This window comes from Rhamphochromis longiceps, linkage group LG22, assembly GCF_057381845.1.
Source record: "Rhamphochromis longiceps isolate RC_006_pf linkage group LG22, R_longiceps_female_GT1.1, whole genome shotgun sequence".
In the NCBI taxonomy this organism is placed as follows: domain Eukaryota; kingdom Metazoa; phylum Chordata; class Actinopteri; order Cichliformes; family Cichlidae; genus Rhamphochromis; species Rhamphochromis longiceps.
In genome coordinates, this window is record NC_140577.1 from 24,835,166 (window position 1) to 24,855,587 (window position 20,422).

The 20,422-nt window shown below is 41.9% G+C and overlaps 1 protein-coding gene across 5 annotated transcripts in view; it reads right to left on the bottom strand.

The window, feature by feature from the left end:
* Positions 1–19,402, bottom strand: part of fhod3a (formin homology 2 domain containing 3a) — a 72,859-nt gene extending 53,457 nt beyond the window's left edge. For all 5 annotated transcript variants that reach the window (XM_085395592.1, XM_085395590.1, XM_085395591.1 and 2 more), the window contains exons 1-3: positions 18,938–19,402; positions 12,325–12,434; positions 6,983–7,050 (exon numbers count right to left, since the gene is read on the bottom strand). In XM_085395592.1, coding sequence (XP_085251718.1) covers positions 6,983–7,050; positions 12,325–12,434; positions 18,938–19,102 — 343 coding nt within the window. In that variant the 5' untranslated portion in view covers positions 19,103–19,402. The remainder of the gene's footprint in view (positions 1–6,982; positions 7,051–12,324; positions 12,435–18,937) is intronic.
* Between the last annotated feature and the right edge of the window lie 1,020 nt (positions 19,403–20,422).

Below are 20,422 nucleotides of genomic sequence, written 5' to 3' on the forward strand. Positions count from 1 at the left end.
TGCTGGTGGCTTTTCTACAGCAGCCACTGCTGGAAAGTTTTTCACCACTACACCTCCATCGCTAATGCCTCATCTGCACATCTCTCCATCTCTAACAGCAGTAACTAAAGCATGACTCATGTGGGCTCTCCTCAGGGTCTCAGCTGCTGGTGAGGGTAGAGGGGAAACTATTTGAGTGATTTTTTTTTTTTTGATTTTTTTTAAATTTCATTCCTTCCTTCTCTCTGTGAAACACACATTAAAATAAGAGCACAGTGTTCTGTATTTGGAATGCAGAAGTGCTGATTTTAGGTGGTGGTGGTGCAGAAAAAAAAATGGACACATAAACATACATTTTCACAGAAGGTGCTCTGGTTGTGCATAGATGAAGCAGACTGAGCGGCAGGACTAAACTTGTCTAACCCTTTGCACACAGTTCATAAGCATAGCGAAATATCTTTGTTGACTCAGAAGTTAGCAGGAGGATAGTGCACAACTTCTTGAGCCAAAGCCACAGGTGTCTATCAGAACAATGAAGCATGAAGATTATATGGAGCTGAGCTGAGTAAATATAGATTCAGAGGAAAAACAATGCAACCCAGGAAAAGTAAGAAATGTTGAGGTTAAACAACTGCAGCTGAGTCTTTTTGAATAATATAATTCAAGATATGGTGGGAAACATCAACAGGGGACAAATGGACGGTGGATTAAAAAGTAGGGTAGCACAGTTATTAGAGGGCACCATGCCAACAACTTGACTGCTCAGTCACAGATGTCCTGCAGCAATACCCCCTCCCAGCTTACCCATTAGCAAGCATTATCTCCATGCCACACCATGCCATTACCCGGCCTTATCTCCCACAGCAGGGGGACACCAATGAAGTAAATCGTTGTCAGAACCAGCTGTAGTCATTTCTTTTTATATAGCATCTTATAGCCAGAGTGAACAGAGGTCCTGTCAGGAAATCTAGCCTAAGTAGCGACTACTCATTTATCACTCAAGACCACCCTGTTGGCAAGCTTAAAAAGATTGTAATTTCTCTAACTCTCACTGATGCCATGAAATCCTTAAAATATCTGTAGTAAACCCTCGTTTGTTTGTTTTTTTTCTTGTTGTTTTTTGAATAGGGCCCTGTTTTATTCAGTAAAGGCAGGATCAAATTATAAAACTGAAACTGAAATGAAGATTCTGATGTGTGAATCCTGCAGTGAGCCGAAGATAAGACAGATACAGACACAATCTTCAAGTTTTCAACGAGTTGCTAGTTTGTTATGTAACAGTAGAACCCGCGAAAATCAAAGCGAGTTAAACTTCCCTCCACCCTAACCTCTGGCCTCCACCTCTTCTTGACAATACGATGGGGGGTGATTAGAGACAGATAATTGGCGCGCAGAAATCCAAGCCAATTTTTTTAAAGGGCTAAATTCCAGAGCTCAGTGCTAAGGGATTGAAAAGGGTCCAAAACACATGCAAGGCCTTTTGTTCTGCACTCCGACTCTTTTGTTTCACCTGCTGTACCACTCATTACAGGGAGCTTTACCTGTCAGAGAACATACCCTCGCTGTTTTTGATCACTTGAATTACTGCATATCCTTTGACTTGAGGAGAGGCTGGGAAATGAGGCCGCATGGGAAACAAAAGCTTTGGGAATCTAAAACCATTTACTTCCTCAAGCTCAGGTCCAGAGCCCTGGGAGTTGGAAGGTTCTGCTCATAGACAGCGTAAAAAGAAGGATGTAGCTTTCAGAGGTGGGGCATCGATAAAGGATAGTATTGTAATATTTTTCTTGGCAATATTGTATCGATACTGGGCACTAAACATCCATTTTTTAAAAAAATTAAATACATCAAATAAGATAAGATAACTTTTATTAGTCCCACACGTGGGAAATTTGTTTTGTTACAGCAGAAAGTGGACAGTGCAAAGCTATATAGCAAAAATTAGAGAACACTGGAATAGAATAAGAATAAGATACTGTACACAACTGTACAGAATAGAATAAAATAAAATACTATATACAATACAATAATATATACAATAGGATAAAATAGAATTCAAATGCTATATACGACTGAGTAAAAATACAACTTTGTCAGAAAAAGACAATTGCACTTAGTCTCATTGCACATGTGTGGGTTTGTGTGTTTGATCAGCTGCAAATATATTCTGGGAATACTACAAAATGGCTAATCTTCTGCACCAACATCCTAAGATAACATTAGCCGAGCAAACTTACATTAAATCAGCTCAGCTGAAAAACCAACGTCGCACTTAGCTTATTATTGCACATGCACAATCACTTTTGACTGTAAGGCGATTACACAGGGCATCTAAAAGGAGGCAACCTTTCTGCAAACAGTTGCAGTCTGACTTGGACTGACTGCAATCACTCTCAGAGAGATGATCAGAAAAGTCTGCAAATAATTGCTAATTTTTAAATTAGACAGATCGGCAACATGTTGCCATCGGTCTTGATTACTCTTTGTCAATGAGCACAACATGAGGGAACTCGACTCAACTGGCTGCAAGCCGATTGCATTGTGAGTGTATTTAATAGCAGACTGTCTTATGGCAGGAGTTCAGTGACAGTGTTGGCAGGTTTGACCATCTCATTCAGCAAAAAAAACCCCAAAAAACAAAACTAAGGTGCGAGAATGTTATCTTACTGGATAAATCAGAGTTTGAGAACATAGTGAAAGAAAGACGACAAAATGCAATATATGTTATTTGCAATACTTAGCATATCACAAAATGTTAAAAACTGAAGTATACTGTATTGTACAAGTATTGTGATAATATCGTATCGTGGGGTGATTCCCGCCTCTAGTAGCTTCCAGGTTTGGTGAAGCCACCAATGCAAAACTGCCTTGAGTCTGCACTTAGTGGACACTTTCCTGATGGCTTCATGGACTCATCGCTTGATTCATGTTATTCAGAGAACAACATTAAATCCATATTGTGAATTTTGATCATTCTAAGCGTCTGAAAGGAGTATTATCTACGGTATGCTCACTGGCTTGTGACTGACCAGTTCTTAGCCACTCAGAATATTGATTTCACAATCATATCCATCCTTTATTAGTAACATCTGGTTTAAAAACATCAAGATGACCACGGTGAAAACACTCATCCCTAGAAACTGATGAGTTACATGACAGCAACTACGTCCATCTTACTGTCTATGTTTCTGCACGGGAAACGGGAAACCGCCAAAAACTGCAGTTCCTTGAATTGCCACTAGGGGCTAGTTCAAAAAGCGAGTCAATCACCAATAATTCTAATATTAAAATTTCCAACTTTAACAGGAGAAATAAACAGGTTTGCAGCCTGGTACGATTTTTTACAAAGAGTGGATTTACAGATTGACTGGCTTTAAATTCCTGCAGTCAGAAAAATCCATCAGAAGTACAACAAGAGGTAAACTTCACATCATCCTTTCCCTTCCTACCTCTAAACTTTTAATACCCCCAGTTCTCCCTGATCTCCATCAATCAACCCCTTTGCTTCCTTTAACTCTCACATTTAGTGCAAAGAGGCTCCACTGTGCTGCCTCCCTCACGTGTTTCTGTGCTGTCAACACTTTCTAAAGATAACACCTCAACTTCACCCCCACCCCAGAACCGCCGCTCTGTACTCATCAGCCACGATCCACAACAACTCTTCGACTGTGACAGAGGCAGCTAAAATTAACCCTTAAACAAAGGGTTCTGGGCAGGCCGCGTGATGGACCGATAGAAGGGATGTGAGTGTAGGTGGAAGTCTGCACAAGCAGATATTAAAAGTTAAAAGAACAACTGAAAGAGACAGTGCAGCAGTTGAAAGTATAAATAATGAGGTTCGGGCCACAACTTCTTAACCTGAAGCTGAGGACAGTGAGGACACCCACAATGCATAAAAAATGAACAAAACAGCCTGATTTCCCAGCGGGGTTCAGGCTGGAGACGTTCAGAAGACCTGGATCATTAAAATGCCACAAGGGCCTCTCGAGCGCAGACAGAGTGCCTTCACCAGCAGTCAAAGTCATGGCCTTGCTGACCATGTCAGTGTGTGTTTCTGTTCATGTACCAGGGAAAAATTCATTAACTCACAAACATAATCACACTCTGACTCACACAAACTCCCACTGTAGAGCTGCTTTAATCCCAACCGGAACGCCTGCATGTAATTCAATCTATCTGCAGAAAAGCCAAGAAATGCCCAAGAATGCTGCGTTTCTCTTAGTCATTCAAACGTTTCTAATCCCTGCAATCTTGAAAGAAGATCACTGGATGACTGAAGGAGATGTATCCAACATTTAGCCTCAATACAATGATGTTTAGATCTTTGCTAATTGAACCTAGAAGGTCACGAGACCAGTAAGATTAGGAAAATCTGTAAGAAATGGAGCATTTCATGCATTTTAATCATAATAAACGCACAGCTTTTCAGTCACAAACATTTCATTTCATCCTTGAATGCAACGTGATTTTTCATTTAGCGGACAGTTTGCTGTCCACCACTCGGAGGATTTGAAGGTTAAGGCCTAGAAAGATTAGAGAACGTTAAACGGGTGGATGAGTGGACAGCTGAAGCGACACTGAGTGATGGGGGGTGGACAGCAGATCTTTAAAGTGAATAGACTGCTGTGACACGCTTAAGCTATCTGCTTGCATGTCTGTTTAATGCGGCAGAATTACACACTGCCACTTCCAAATATCAAGTCCCGTGCAGATTTAGTCGTTGCCCTGCATCTGTGCCGTGCTAACTGAAATCTGGATTGCGGTCAGCATAGTAAACAAACTCTATCATCGCACGTTGGCACTGGATAAAAATAAGCGATGCCCTTCAAAAGAAAATGTCTCTGCGTTGATGATGGCGATGCAACTTTTTCTAATAAGAAGCTGTTTTTCATTTTATGCGTAAAGGGACAAATAAATATAGCCCGGCGCTGTTTTTTCTCCAAACCATGGGAAGATCCCTCATAACGGCTGGATGTGTGGGTGTGTGTATTACATGGTCATGGGTGTGAGAGAAAGATTTAGCTTACATCAATCCTCAGTGCATTCACTCAGGCCCATCAGAGGATGAAGAAAAACACTGTAGCAGTTTTACATCTGTAAGCAAACAGCAGTTTATATGTTTGCAGCAGATGGCTGCAGATCCGGGTCAGTCCTCATCCCTTTCAGAATGAGCCCGTCTGTTTCCAACAGCCCTCGAGCCTAAAACTTTCTTTAGAGGACAGCAACTATACATCCATCATAATCTACTGAAAGGAAGTGGTTTAAGGGAAAGTGGGAGGATGAAAACTGCCGTTTGCAAAAAGAAAACTTCATCTAATTACAATCTAATCACTATAAAAGGTGATCAAATGCAGCCAAATCTCTAACAGGTCCATTTCAGAATACTTTTTTTAAACTATTTTTAAGACAGCAAAAAAAATGCCCCATATATACAAGAACTATATTTTTTGTACCCTTCCTAAGCACTGCTTAGACTGACCTTTCACCTCATTAACATCTCGGCCGGTCTTGATTCTAGGATCCAGAATTAGCTCTGCTATCACTGGCATGAAGAGTGTTGACCAAGTAGGAAAAAGTCATGGAGGAAATGGGTGAAGAAGGACACACCCCGGGGAGAGAAAGCATGATAGAGTGGGATAATTTTAATGGAGGGTTTTCCCTAACAAAACGTAACCACAGCGCTAAAGTGTTTCAGTGCAGTGCCTCAGCCAAGTGAAAGGAAAAAACACAATCCCAAGAGTTCTCCACTGCTGTGGACAGAAAAGACACTGATAGGGTACAAACTACTGACTAGGAAATTGCACATTATTCATCTCTATACTCTCTTGCTGCCTTATAAGTTTCTTATAACAGCGGTCCTCAACCCCCGGGCCACAGGCGGGTACCGGTCCGTGAGTTGTTTGGTACTTGAGCTACAGTACCAAGATTTGTAACATTTATAAGGTGATTGTTTAAAAGCCTGAACTCAAGAAGTGTTGATCTGATGAGCAGGAAAACTGAAAAATAGGCCAGAAACAGCCTGTTAGGTGTAACTCCACAATACCTCAGTTAGCAGGTGTGTAGCTACACCCAGATCTATCAATGTCTACAGATGGATGACTAAGCAGAAATTTAACACTGTCAAAAAAGCTGTTTTCTTCTGTTTGAGACCCTAATCACAAGTGATCGTCAGCGGAATTCATGTTCATAAAAAATTACGCTGAAATCCATTCAATAGTTCTCAAGAGATTCAAATAATGACCTGGTAGCATTAAACAAGTTAGCTCTCAAGATCTAACATAAATTATGTGCACGGTCCTTGTCAGCAACACAGAAGATCCAGGTTTGTAGGCTCATCTTAGCTGCCTCTGCCACAGAGTTGTCCCTGTGCTTACTCTCCTCTCATGCCCCTCCTTTGCGTTTAATCTCATAAACGGCTGTGGCTACAACTGTAGCTGCCTCCACCAGTGTGTGAATGCGAGAGTAAATGAATAGTGGAATTGTAAAGCGCTTTGGGTGCCTTGAAAAGCGCTATATAAATCCAATCCATTATTATTAATATTAGAACTTTCTCTTCAGACTTATCACTAAATACTTGAACTTTACTGCTGTTATCTTTTTTCCACCCTCTCACATAAAGTGAAAGTCACACCTCTCTCCCTGTTGTTTTTCTCCCCGTATAGCAAAGATGAGTCAGGAGCATCACACTGTGACGGCTTCACCAGAAACCAGAAGCTTCTCTGCAAAAAGGCTCACACGCGGCAATGGTTTTTTTCTCAGTGTGTCAAAAGATGTGGCAAAAACATGAAATTGCCACATTAAATTTAGAGAAGTTTCACACACACCAGTCAATCCAGCTTCCAAGTGGGCGGTTTCGGGTTTGAAGTGTACCACTTGGAAAACCCTGGGACGGCCATTTAAAGGGGGGTTACAATGTGCTCTTAGGCTCGCTGGTGCATCTGACGGCATGTGCATGTGTGTTTCCAGGGAGAAATGTGTTACAAACATGTGGCACAGTACTCACCAATGCAGGCGTGGACGCGGACTGTCAGCTGGGTCCGTAAAATAACGCTGTGCTTCTTCCCTCTGGACCTGAGAGACATTGGAGGGAGGAAACAAGAGAATTAAATTTGAGTCAAAACTAAATTGTCTAAGTTTTGTCTCTTCTATCATAGCCAAAAACAGCTGACATGATGAGACTGATGCACACAAACGTGGGCGTGCATTACATTTATACCCCCATATTGATACACATCTGATTCTTTTCAGACAGCAGAACGGCAGCAGACATAACAGGCATTTTCACAAGTGCGCACCTCCGCGTGGCATCGTTCCCATGAGCAAACACTCATGGAAACCCTATTTTCAGTGGGAAGGCACACAAATGTCAAGATAAAGTACAATATTATGTTACGCTATCTGTTATACCCTTACGTCCTAATCGCTAGGAACTAATCAGCGACTTCAATCACTAACAAACTGATACCATTCAGCCCACGCAGGGAAAGCATGACTCTGATAGCATTTACCGCTGGAATTATGCATAACATGCTCTTAGGAAAAAACAGTCAAACAAGAGAGCACCTGGCCTCTAATCCTTCTATTACAATGTTATCAGATTTGCTAGGAAATAGAGCAAAATGTTAACACAATCTTTGAGATGCGAACAAACACAAATTCATTTTTCTTTCTTTTCTGGTAGTCTGTTGTGTAAGAATGGCAGTCAAAGCAACTGAACTGTGGGAGGAAAGTTAGGCTAGCATGAAACACATAGTGGTGTGGGCACACAGTTTAACTATATACTGACTTGTCAGTCACAAAGTAGGCCCACTCTAAAGTATTCCCATCATTAATTTTGTTGATTGAGCTTTAACATCAAGTTGCCATAAACAAGACGGTCGAGATGGTGAAGGCAGTTTCCAGAGGTTCTCTGTCAGAAGCTTCCACTTTCTGGACTTCCAGTTTCATTGGGGCATTGAGATAGTCCAGAATAAATGAGGCTCCTTTTTTGGGTCATTAATGGTCTTCTGGGGAAAAAATGTGGCAATAAAAAATCATCATGGAGTTGAAAGAAATGGAGTGACTGCAAAATATTGACTGAAAAGGTGTAGCCTGTAGCTTTAGCTTATTACATCCACCCTTTTTACATTGAAAAATCTAACTGGCAACACTTTTATAACTAGATTTTACCAAACAAAGACCAAATCACCAAAGAGAAACTAATGCTTCATAAACAATCGGTCCTTAATTTTATACCTAGTTAGCTTTATACCTAGTTAGCATATTATTTTCATTTTATGCAGTTGAAACAATAGATACAGTTCCAATTTTAGTTTTTTACTTTTTTTTTTTTTTTACAGATTTCGATTGAAATAAAACACCTTTGGATAAGTATTAGGGACATCACAGTACCGTGGGCCACTTTGGGGCTGCTGCTACACACAGGCAGCAAAAGCAGAAACTTCAAGATTCTTGACCACAGTCACCTTCAGACACCACAACCAGCTGCGTCTTGTACGCACAGGTAAATAAGTGAATAAGCTACACTTGTAACGTCTGAGGTCTTTTTGCAACCACACACAATACACAAATTGGACATAAACAGCTTCAGGATCTGGAAAACGCAAAGCAACGCAAAGTGTGTTGAACCTGCCTTCTTCTTCATGGCCACCAGTGGGCAATACTCATGGGGGGACTTTCTTATTTCCCAATGAGTTCATGGGCTCAGTCACTCATTTATGTCTTTTATGTAAATCTCGGCCATAATACGTTTCAGAAATATCATCCAGGGTGCAGTCATTGGCTAATGATTTGTGATTAATGAGACGTTAGCCAATGAGCTAATGTTTCAAAACAGCAAGATGACAACATCTAAAACATTCATCTTGCGACTTCACAGACCAACATTTGATGTCATGGCAACCATGTCCACTTTTTATACCGCCTATCTTTGCAACCAGGGAACTCGCCCCCTGTTGGATGTTAGAAGAATGTAGATTTAAGGCACTTCTATATTGCCTTTTCAGACTCATGGAAGCTACAGTTAGAACAGAAGCAAAAGTTATGGGCCTAACTGTACATCCTTCTTTTATACACAGTGGATGCCTGTGATTGACATAAGTATGATATGTTGAAGTCAGGCGTAAAGGGTTCAAAGGGAGATTCCTTTGCATCACAAGCTACAGCCATCTACAGTGACTTCCAGTGGAAGCAGAGCAATTATTGTCACCCGAGGGCTTTGTTTACTGTAAGCTGTGGAGAGCACTGTCCTGCCATAGCTGCAATCACAACACTGTGTTTGATGTGTGGAAGCATAAATTCAGCTAACACCAATGTGCTCTTTAGAAACCTGCAGATATTTTTAGTGATAGAGAAGTTTCCGTTTTCTGGATCAGTTATTTAGTAAAAACTACAGGGAAAAAAACCCTTTTCTCATTATTCTATAAAAGATATTGTATGTGTGTGACCAGCAGACTTTATGGTTATTTATAAATTAAAACTGTTATTGTGGGATTATAGAGGTTGTGGCTGATAACTATTTTAAATGGATCCATCTAGTCAATCCTGATATCCACTGCTTAAAGTTTTTATTTCCCAGATGCTGTTAAAGGGAACCATTGTGTTATCATTATGCTTACAGCTCTTGAATTCTACTGCAGGAGTTTTCTGTGATTCATAATTGCACTTTTTTATCCCATGCTGGGCCTTAATGCAAGTAATGTTCAACGTTGGATCAAATGCAACTTAGCCAAGTTTATTCTGATTGGCTGCCCCTCACAAACAGAAGGTTTGAACAAGAAGTGGGCAGGGCTTCTTGCCTAAGATGACCATATTAGGGGTATCAACCCTCATTGACATCATACAGCTGTCTGAAGATTGACCTTTTTGCTCACAGATATCATTTGCATGTACTGACCTCATTATTTGAAACTCATTCAGCAATGTAACAGTATATACTTAGTATGACAGAAAAATACGTTAACGCATCACTGAGCCTATTAAAGCACATGTTAAAGGTACGTTCTGACATTGGTTGGGATTAATTTAGTCTTTTATAACACTATATAGACAGCTTTCATTGTGCAGAATGAATTTAGAAAGAATTCATCCTCACCCTTTGTGACATTTTGCCAAGACGAGGTCAAACCCAAACCAAAAACGCATGATTCATTTCTTACTGTCAGCTCATTATGACCTCGGTTAAAGCCACAGTTTGATAGAATGACTGACAGAACTGTCCAATCCAGTTCCTCAACACAAACGAGCCTTTCTTCGCCTATCTGTCATCTGTCATATGGCTTACCGAGCGCACAAGAAAGATACACACATTTGAAAACAAATAGATAGATATGCACATGGAAACAACCACTTATAATAAACACAGAGACTAACAAGGCTCTGGGGTCTGCCATCACTTATCAGGCAGCCGCCCCCAGTCCTAAACAGACTGACATACCTACACAAACGTACATTGTCACACACATGTGCTGCTGCTTAACAGCTGCCTTCTCCGTGTGGCGGTCAGAGCTCTTTGTGTATAAACGGCTTTGAGCCAATGTTTGCCCGTTTGTGTTACAGCTAATTAGCTAAAGTTACAAGGACTGATCAGCTAAGCAACTGTTTATACTCGTTTTTTTAGATGAGTCTTGGGCAATCAGATCACAAATGAACAGCGCTAAAGGCAAGTATAAAGACGAGACCACCAAGACACATTGCAATTGTTCAAACCACTTCCCGAGGTGGTCTGGGGAGCTTTTGACCACATATCCTGTGTGCTAAAGTGTCCTGATCAATCCCCAACTCTGGCATAACGGGAAATTTATTCGTGGTGGTCCTGTTTGGTCTGGTTCTGCACCTTCTTGGGTGCCACAAATGACTTTGTCCTAACAAAATAACCAGGAGGAAGAGCTAGGACAAACGTATCAGTTCTTGAAATACTTTGTTTTCTTTGCTAGCCCTTTCTTAAACCAATTTAGAGCTTATCTGGCAACAGATTGACGTAATAACTCCCACATAATCACTTCTGTTAGTGAGAGAGTAGGGAAATCTGACCACAACAGACACTTGAAAGCCCCCAACGGTTACCAGTGAGCCAGCGAACGTGGAGTAATCATGCTACAATAATGGTATAGCATTGACAGCATTCCTAACTTTAATTTGTTCTATTACCTAATTTCAGGATTTTCCAATTTAACTAGCTCTATTAATTGATATTAACAAAATATAGTCACCGTTTACGTTTTTTTGAGTTACTTTTGCCTTCATATCAACTCAAAGCAGTTTGGCCGTTCTACTCAAAGTCACTTAAATCTTCTTCATCCCCATTCTAAAGCTCAGTTTTCATTTCAGCAGGTCACGTTGACCATCTCTACTTGTCTAAATGGGCTGATTAATGAGAAGTTGAACAGCGTGTGTAGCTGGAAGCCACAAAGACAGGATTGCATAATAATGTTGGACTCAAATTCAGGTTTTGGTTGTAACTTGAATCCTATACAAATGTATCCGACGTTGAACCTTAGTTGCTGGTGCTAATATGCTAGCCTCAGGCCCTGAGGTTTTCTCACAGTTTTTAATTGCAGACACTGGCCACCTATCAGAGAAGAAAACTGTTTCCATTTGCAATATAAAAATTAGCACACTTACATGACCTAAAACAATACCATTCAGAGGAATAGGCGGAGAGATGCTAGAGTGGCAGGAAAATTACATGTTATGGGATTTACAACAGATCCAGGGTAGGGTTGCTGTAGCCTAAGTGACACGCTAACACAGTTTAAGGAATAAAAAGAAAATCAGGTTCACCAGGGACTGAAGTAACATTCACTATAATGGAAATCATATGCTTGTCAACACTAATGAGCCACATACGAGTTTATGAGTTTTGAACAATAGCCAAAGCACATAATCTAAGGTGATTAACATATTAAATATTCCATTTTCTGGGTGTAATCCTAATCCTGATTTACTGAGATGTCAATACAGCCAGGAGGTTTGATAGAGGTTTCAAAGCCCTTTTACAAAGTCATCACACCGTCGTCTCTACATTCAAGCTGTAAACTGTGAAATACTGTCACAAAGAAGACGAGAATATTAATCATACAATGGGAGAATAGCTGTTGCTGTGGAAGGGAGGGCACACGTGTCCTGCTTTCCAGAGTGCTTCATACTTTCCATGAACTTGCGCTTCCAAGAAATCCATATCCAACAGCTTGTGATTCTCCCCATTTTATAAGAATGAAGAAACTCAGAAAATATGTGTACGTGTATGAGGGGGGAGAGGGCGCGGGGGTCTCGCTGCTTTAGATATTTTCGAGTGGTGAAGAGAGAGAGACTGTTTGGTATAAAGGGTACATGAGTCACTCTCACCCTGTGTCGTCCTGCTGAAAGCCCTCCAGCTCGTCCCTTTGCTCAGCCAGCGAGGACTCCAGATCCAGATAGGTTCCATTGTGGGACAGCTGAAGTGCACAGTCATCAAGCTACGGGATGGCAGAAACAAAATATACAAAGTTAAAGTAATAAAGGAAATACAACAAACGTGTCACTCTGCACACAGGGATGACCCATTGGGCTTCCTTTGTCTAGCGTCCCTTTACTATGTATATCCATGATTCACACCCCCTTTAAAAAAATAAAACAAGAAAGAACAACACTTTGAGCCTGTAAAATAAAGCCAGTTTATGGGGCAGGGGTTTGAACACAAGTGCACACAGTGGTCTGTGAAGGGGTGAGAAGCATTTGCAGGGTGCCTCTGCTTTCTGCATTAAAAAGCTGTTAAGGGAGTTAACTCGTAATAAAGGCCGCAGAACATGAAACCAAAACCAGAGTGGAACACAGCGACGGAACGGCACATTTTATTGCATTAAATACTAGCTGTGAAAAATATAACTCTCAGCTCGGCTCTATATGTTCGTTGAGCGAGCACAGCCTTGCACATGTCCAAGTTTTCGCGCTGGCGATTGATGACTTTCTGAGTTTTTTCACTTCTCATCCACCTCGCCTTCATGCATTTGCATGATCTAAGGTAACACTGCAGAGGGGCCTTTGTCAGAACTGACCCCCTGTGCTGTGTAAGAAGAAACCCAGCTGAGTTTGCGACCAGGTGCACAGTAATATATCAACCCGCCACTGGCACCAATGTTTATGAGTACGGTCACGGGTCGATAGCAGGTGGGAGCATCCGTCCCAGAGACAACTCTTAAAAAGCAACTTACGTCATTAGCTCGCAACAATCGGCTCTGTTTTTGCAACTGCTTCCTGAAGCTGCTGAAGTACGAATAAGTGAATGAGATCAGAGTCGCGCATTGGTATGTAGCAGCTCGGTGGCATCAGTGGGTTTAACTTAGATTGGCCTCTAGTGTGCTGCCAAATCCACACCCACCCACCCGGACAATCCATTCAGGCTGTGTGACGACAATTTCTGACCACCGATCACAAGACCTGCTGCTGCTTTCTGTCCATTCCTCCCTTTCAATCCTAAACAGAGAGACGGACTGTCGCATGGACTCACAGCATAAATATAACCTTGCTATATTTACTCTCCTCTGAGGCAGCATGAACACTGGAGCTCAAGAGTGGGTGTGTCTATGGGGGCAGGCAGCACTGCCTGAGCTGAAGTATTGGAAAGGGGAACCTAAGAAGCAGCAGGTTAGCATTATTTAGGTAATCCCAGAAACATGACAGTTGATAAGGACACAATGAATCATCTGTGTCAAACCTTCTAAGGCTGAAGGATGACATCAGTGTGGAAGTGCCAAACGCTGCAGTTCCTCTAATGGCCATTCAAGGCTGCCTCCCAAAGCAAGTACACTCATGTGATAAAATATTTATAATAGTATTCTACGGATAGTTTCCCCCTTCATGACAATTCTGCATTTTTTGGGGGTTTTTTTCTCATCTATCTGGATATTTGAGTTAGGGGCGTGGCCACATTGATTGACAAGTGTGCCAGAGCCTGCCTGGCTTCATCCAGCACTCCAAGGCACTGGGTTGGAGTTCTTCACTGCGTGCAGGCTGTTGGTCCCTCTTGGAGGATTTTCAAACAGAATATGTAACTTATATTAAGGCTTGTTGTGCGATGTACAAAGAAACAGTTTGCCCACTCTACCCTCTCATCCACCCTTTCATCCGGTGGTGGAAAACAGTGCTAATGCTAACAAAATCCAAAACCAGGGACTGATATCATGGTGGCTATGTCCCTGTTTTATACTGTCCATGACAGAAGCACATACTGTTTCTTCAAAGTTTAAAAAAAAGTTAACTCTAGCACAGGCACCATGCTAACAATAGGTTGGCATGGTAACGTGCTACTTAGCAAACAATGCATTACTTTGACAGAGTTTAACCACTGTGTGGAAATGTTTAATACCAACGCTGGTGTTGGTATTGGGTCGATACTTTGCTTCTATCCTTCTATTCTAGCCCACTGAACTGTGTTAAAAAAATGTAAAGGTAATTTTTTTGGAAATGAAAAAAAATATAAATAAACTTTTAGACAGGTACATTTAGATTCCAGGTATGAAAAAAATCAAAAAACACATAACTAGCTGAAAGGTATGTTTTTTTTTTCGATTGAATAATTATTATGAACAGTAAAAAATCAGTGATTTATTGTGCTCCCCTAAATATACTCCCTGTATAGGTTTAAAGTATCAATGTTGGTATTTATTTATTCACTTGGTTTTGGATCGATACCAACATTTGCAATATTGCACAGGAAAGATGGTGAAAAATCAGAATATCATCCAAAAATGGGTGTCATGTTTGCATGCCCTATGTTATTTCCATCCATCCTGAGGCTGTTAAGACATTTCACTGAAAAGCACAGATGTCGTCCTCACAGTGGAAAAAGTCAGGGGATCAGAAACCTCACAGGGATACATTGTCTTTGAAGCAAACACACCAGACCACACTGTGATCCCTCAAAACCTGTGAGGCTGCCACCGTGGCTCAAAATGTTAACCAGCTGAAAAGGAAATGCAAACACTTTAAAGGTAATCTCTGCGCTCCATAAATAGTTTCCCCAGCTGTTAAAGTCAAGCGCGATGCTACTGTCCTTCACACTTTTCATGCACGTGAGATTTGGTAAATCTCAAACCGAAAGAGAGGGGGTGGAGACAGTGGGCAGGTGAGGGTGGGGTTAATCACCCTTTGTCCCAGTGGCCTGGTTTTTCATGGAGGGACTAAAACAAAACAACAAAACATTTCTTGTGTCTAATCTGCTGCCATTATCAGCATTTATTTTCTTTTCAGCAACATCCCAGGCACGCTGTCTGACCCCCGCTGCCCTCCTTTACCTCCACACAAGCACACTAACACTGCTTCAGCAGCGAGGAGTAAGCTTGGTCGTCCAAATGATGTCTCTTTTTTCTAAAACACGTAGTAATAACACAACACATCACGCTGCATGAGGCCGAGAGCAGCGGTGGCTCCAAAGAGGAACCGCAGGCTCTTCACAAGTCAAGTCTCTGGGGACTTGCTAGAGCAACACTTATTGGCTTGTATATACTTCGCGCTCGTTTTAATCAAATTCTCCCTCAAGAGCAAAGCAGGAGAAAATAGGGGAGAGTAGAGGGAGTGGGGGGGAGGAGGTGTAATTACTTCCATGTTAAAACAACACCGGGTCTGGTGGTGGTGATCGCATTTAACAACACTCTTACATAACTTACAAGACAACTTTCTTTAAAAAAAACTTTTTTCTTGCATCAAAATCAAAGCCTCAGAGGCTCTTTGAAGAGCGAGGGGGAGGGCGTGTTCAGCGTCGGCCATTAAACCTCCAATGCTGCTTTACTGGGAACCTTTTGGTAGTGGAATAAAAGTCGAGCTGTGAAGTCTGAGCTTGTTTGTGGCAGAAGCTGTAGCTGGTCGACTGATAGCGACCTGAATATCTGATATATTATTTTTATAATTTTTTTTGTCTCATTGCCTAAATTAAGTTGGGAATGTCTACAATCTAGCCTTTAGACTGCCTTTATCATCCACTTTAAGTTGACTTCCTTTAAAGCAGGAAGAGGTCAGTGATGATCTCTGCTGCCAGAATCCAAACTTCTGTTTAGCAGCTGGGACAAAGTGACACATCCCCGTGCACACCAAACCAGCAATACACTAATTTAGCTTTGGCAAGAGGTTCTAACCTTGTGTGTCTGTGTTTGTGTGTTTGAGAGTACGAACTGCTGCACGGCCATGGAGGTGGAGGAAGAGATGGAGGAAGAGGTCAGGAAAACCGCGGCACCCAAAGTGAGGAGAACAAAGTGTCGCAGGGATCCAGGCCCCGGCCGCAGGAATTCTGGGACAAGTGACCTATACTTTACATGCAGCCCAGCCAGCCGTGCACAGAGCTCTACCATCATCACAGCATAATAACACAGCAGGCTTTTTTTTCTTCCCCTTAGAGGAGAGCACAGGAGGTTAAAACAAAAATCAGGGAAAGGCTGTTTAAACAAAGACTAACTGAGAAAGCAAAGAGAACTGTCAGAAACAACTGAGCGCTTTTGACATTTTCCAATTATATAATAACACTCGAGCATTATAAGCACCAAGTTTTAGATCTGGACGGTCTGACGGGCAAATTTGCAACCACTCAAATTCATCCCTATAATCTAAGTGCAATATCCATTTGCCATTGCGCACAGCCTTCCTGGTGATGCGAGCGAAATTGCAAACACAAATGCAGGCTGTGCCATCTGTCCGACTATAGGTTGTAATCATAAGCTTTGCTGTGCTGTGGGCCATTTTTCATTTGTTTCGCGGTTTTTAAAGATGGGGGCAGCTAAAGATCGTCTGGTTCGGAAAACCGCTTCTGCTGCTTTGCTCTCAGGTCTGTGTGCCAGCAGTTAAAACTCCCCATTTTTTCCAGACTGTGCCAGTTTTTGTTTTTTTGTTTTCAACTCTGTTTAATCTACACTTTCAGCTTTAACTGTATAGCAGCCACATAAATCATAAAAAACAAGGTCACATCTGCTGCACTTGTGCAGCCTCTGTGGGTGTGTTTGTGTGTCTGAGTCAACCTTGTCTGTAAGGAATGCGTTGCTTTTTCCTTCTTTTTTTGGTGGGGGGGTTGCTTAAACACTGAAATTGACTGAAAATGGTATCTCTTCTTCTCCGTCACACCCACCGTGTCCCATCGCATGTAGGTGAATGAGGCACCTCGGGATAAATCTGGCTGAACTAATGCCTCTGTGCAGCCACCTGTCACTGCCGCATGCAAAGCAGAGAGCAAAAAATACAGTGGGAAGCTTTATTCAGTGTATTTGGGACTTCAGGGAGGTGGGGTGTCCGTTTGTGCGTAGACTTCTCAGCAGAGAAGTTCCATTTTAGAGATTTCCTCAAGCTGGTGGAGATCCAAAGCCTTCCTCTGTGGCACTTTAGTGTCAGAGTGCCCACATTTACGAGTCATCAGGGGCATTTAGAGAAGTTGGTGTGAGGCAGGATGCCATAATAGGACCTGTGATGGAATGTAATTTACTTAGGTACTTTGCTGAAACACACTTTTTCTCAGGTTTTGCAGTTGAAACTGAAGACCCCACCAGTGAGAAGCAGGTATAGCTACTTCAATTCAGCCTTGAGGTGTTTGATGTTGTAAAGTAAAGACCCTACAATGATAAAGTGAAAACCATGACAATTAAATTACCCCCTATTAGCAAGGCTTTGAGCAACAGTGGAAAGGAAAAACTCCCTTTTAACAGGAAGAAACCAATGGCAGAGCCCGGCTCAGGGAGGGGTGTGACCGGTTGGAGGTGATGGAAGGAAAACAGGACAAAACACGCTGTGGAAGAGAGTCAGAGTGATAACAACTAATGATTTTATGCAAATTGTGTATAAACACAAAGTGAATGAAAAAAGGGGTGTGACTAAGAAACAGAGTGCATCATGGGAAGCTCCGAGCAGCTTATATCTATGGCAGCGTAACTAAGGGAGGATTCAGGGTCATCTGATCCAGCCCTATCTATATGCTTTATCAAAAAGGAAGTTTTAAGCCTAATGAAATGAGGGAGAGCCTTCCCTCCCATTCTACTTTTATTTTCTAGGAACCACGAGTGAGCCCGCAGTCTGAAAAAACAGAACTTAAAAAAGCATATTCACTGAAAATTGCAAATGAGCTAAAGGTGCTGCTCAGTATACGCAGGAAAAAGAGAAGCGTAAAGACTAAATGTGCCCAGAGAGGTTGACTGGGATGGGAGACACAGGTGGTGAGGGCAGACATGATGGAAATGAGGGAAAGAAACAAAGACCAGAAATTTAAAAAACAAACATAATGCAGAAAACAAACTTTCAAAGATAACCGAAAATAACTGATAGTTTCTAAACAAAAAGGACCACGACAGTTTTAATGTACTTGTATCTACTCAGCAGTATATTATTGATCAGTAAATAATGGGACAGACACTTACATGTAATCAGTGAATCATTATGATGTCATAATGTGATATATATGATTCTGAAAAGGCCTATTCTGCATAAGTTAACTTTGGATGTAATTTAACTATTAAGCATAATTGTGATTCCAAATAACTAAATTGTGCCAAATTTTCTCCTTTAAAAAACCCCCACTGTATTCATTTGTAATCAAACACAATGTTTTCCCCTCCTCTTGTTTTTGGTACCCTATGCCACCCCAATTTTTAAAATTCCGGAAACGCCCCTGTTAATCAATGTGAAGTGAAGTCCCCTTCTTCAGGAAGCTCCGCGCTTCAAGGCGAACACTTTATTTCAAACCCAGCGAGTTGTGCTTCCATGTGTTCTTTAAATAGCCTCTGGTGGATGGTGGCTCTGGAAGTTTACTTACAAGAGGCTTGAGCATAAAACCAGCATGCGTAAACTGAATGGAGTACGCATGTTCATCTATAAGTGTGTTTGAGTCAAAACATTAAAATAAATAACTAAATAAATAGCTCCTCAGTGACATTGTTAGTTGTCTCTAAGTCCAGAGTCATCTCCTAGCTTTGTGTGCAGCATGACTTGTTTACTACCCTGTTAATCCTACCTTGTGCGGAGCTTTGAGGAGCCGGTGGACTCCTGCGAGCTGGTTGATGAGGGGGATATCCTCTCTGAAGGAGTACAGGGGGGGTCTGGTCGGCTCTGGAAAGTTGGTGCTGTTGAAAGGATCGGTATCATCTAAAAACTGAACCCTGCAGACGAACGTGGCCATGGTGCATCCATGCAAGTGGTTCCTCTGTGAGGGCAGCCCGGCTTAATCAGAAGCGGAGCAGCTTTCTCTCCTGGTAACGACAACAAACCGCGGTCTCCAAGCAGCGCAGCAGCCTGTCCTCCCGCAGGACGGAGTGGATGGCACAGAGCGGTCCTCGCTTTGGTTCTGCTCCCTGAGCCTCCTCCTGCTGCCGCCGTGTTATTCTCGGAGAGGCAGGTGTCTGCAGGCGGACTTCAGCTCGGTGCCGGAGAGTGAAGGATCAGCGCAGCTTGGGACAGCCGGTCTGCTGTCTGAGTCCCAGTAAATCCACCCCCACCCCTCCGGTGTCTATTTTCCCCTCAGCCTCATCTCCCCCTCCTCCCCCTCCTCAGATCACTGTCTCCGACTTAGCTGTGGCTTTCTATCTGAAGAGGAACGACACTAATCCTGTGGTACGTTTATGTAGACCAATGCAAATATTGAAATATTAATGCATGACCCAGAAGACCTTAGAAACATTACAGACGAAGCAAACCACCGGCTGAATACAGAGAAGTACATATATAAATACATATAAGAATGAATGTAATTTCCTCCTTAATGAGAGTTTACTTTACTTTATTTCAATACTGTGACACCTTTATTGAATAATGTATCAAATGAAACTATACAGGCATCTACAGTGAAAAGTGTGTTTGATGGAGTTTGAGGTTAGAAAACAATTCAGGTCAATTGTGACCTCTTTTGGCCAAACGCAGAATTGCAAGTGAAGACGTCTTGACACCTGCAATAGACAAACAGCTACCGCAGCTCTCCTTTCTTCTCCTCAGGTTGGCGACCGTTGCCTACCGATTACAGCACCTCATGGCCGTAAACTGGAGAAATGATTTTAAAAATGGATGAATAAAATCCAGACTAGTCTCATTTTTATTTGTTTATTTGATTTATTAACAATTTGACATTGGAGCTGCGTTATTAACCCCTATGTGGACTTACAACTACAAGGTTATTCATCATTTAAATGGTAATCAGCCTCTTGAGAAATACTTCAGTTTAGATGAGGTGCGTGGAGGGGTCAGTGGTTATCGGCTGCTGTTAATTTTAAGTGGGGTCATGAAATAGGAGACAAATTATACCTCACAGCTCCACGTTGTTTTGTGTGCGTGTGGACAGGGCCTCAAACCTGAAACACCCATGCACATTTACAGATATGTTTTGTGGGTTTATTTATGATAGGCTAATGGCAGAGAAGGCCATCTGATATCACCCTGGGTCAACACACAAATGATGATTTCATTACCAGGCCTCTGGAGAACTTCAAGACATATTGAGGAGGTAATT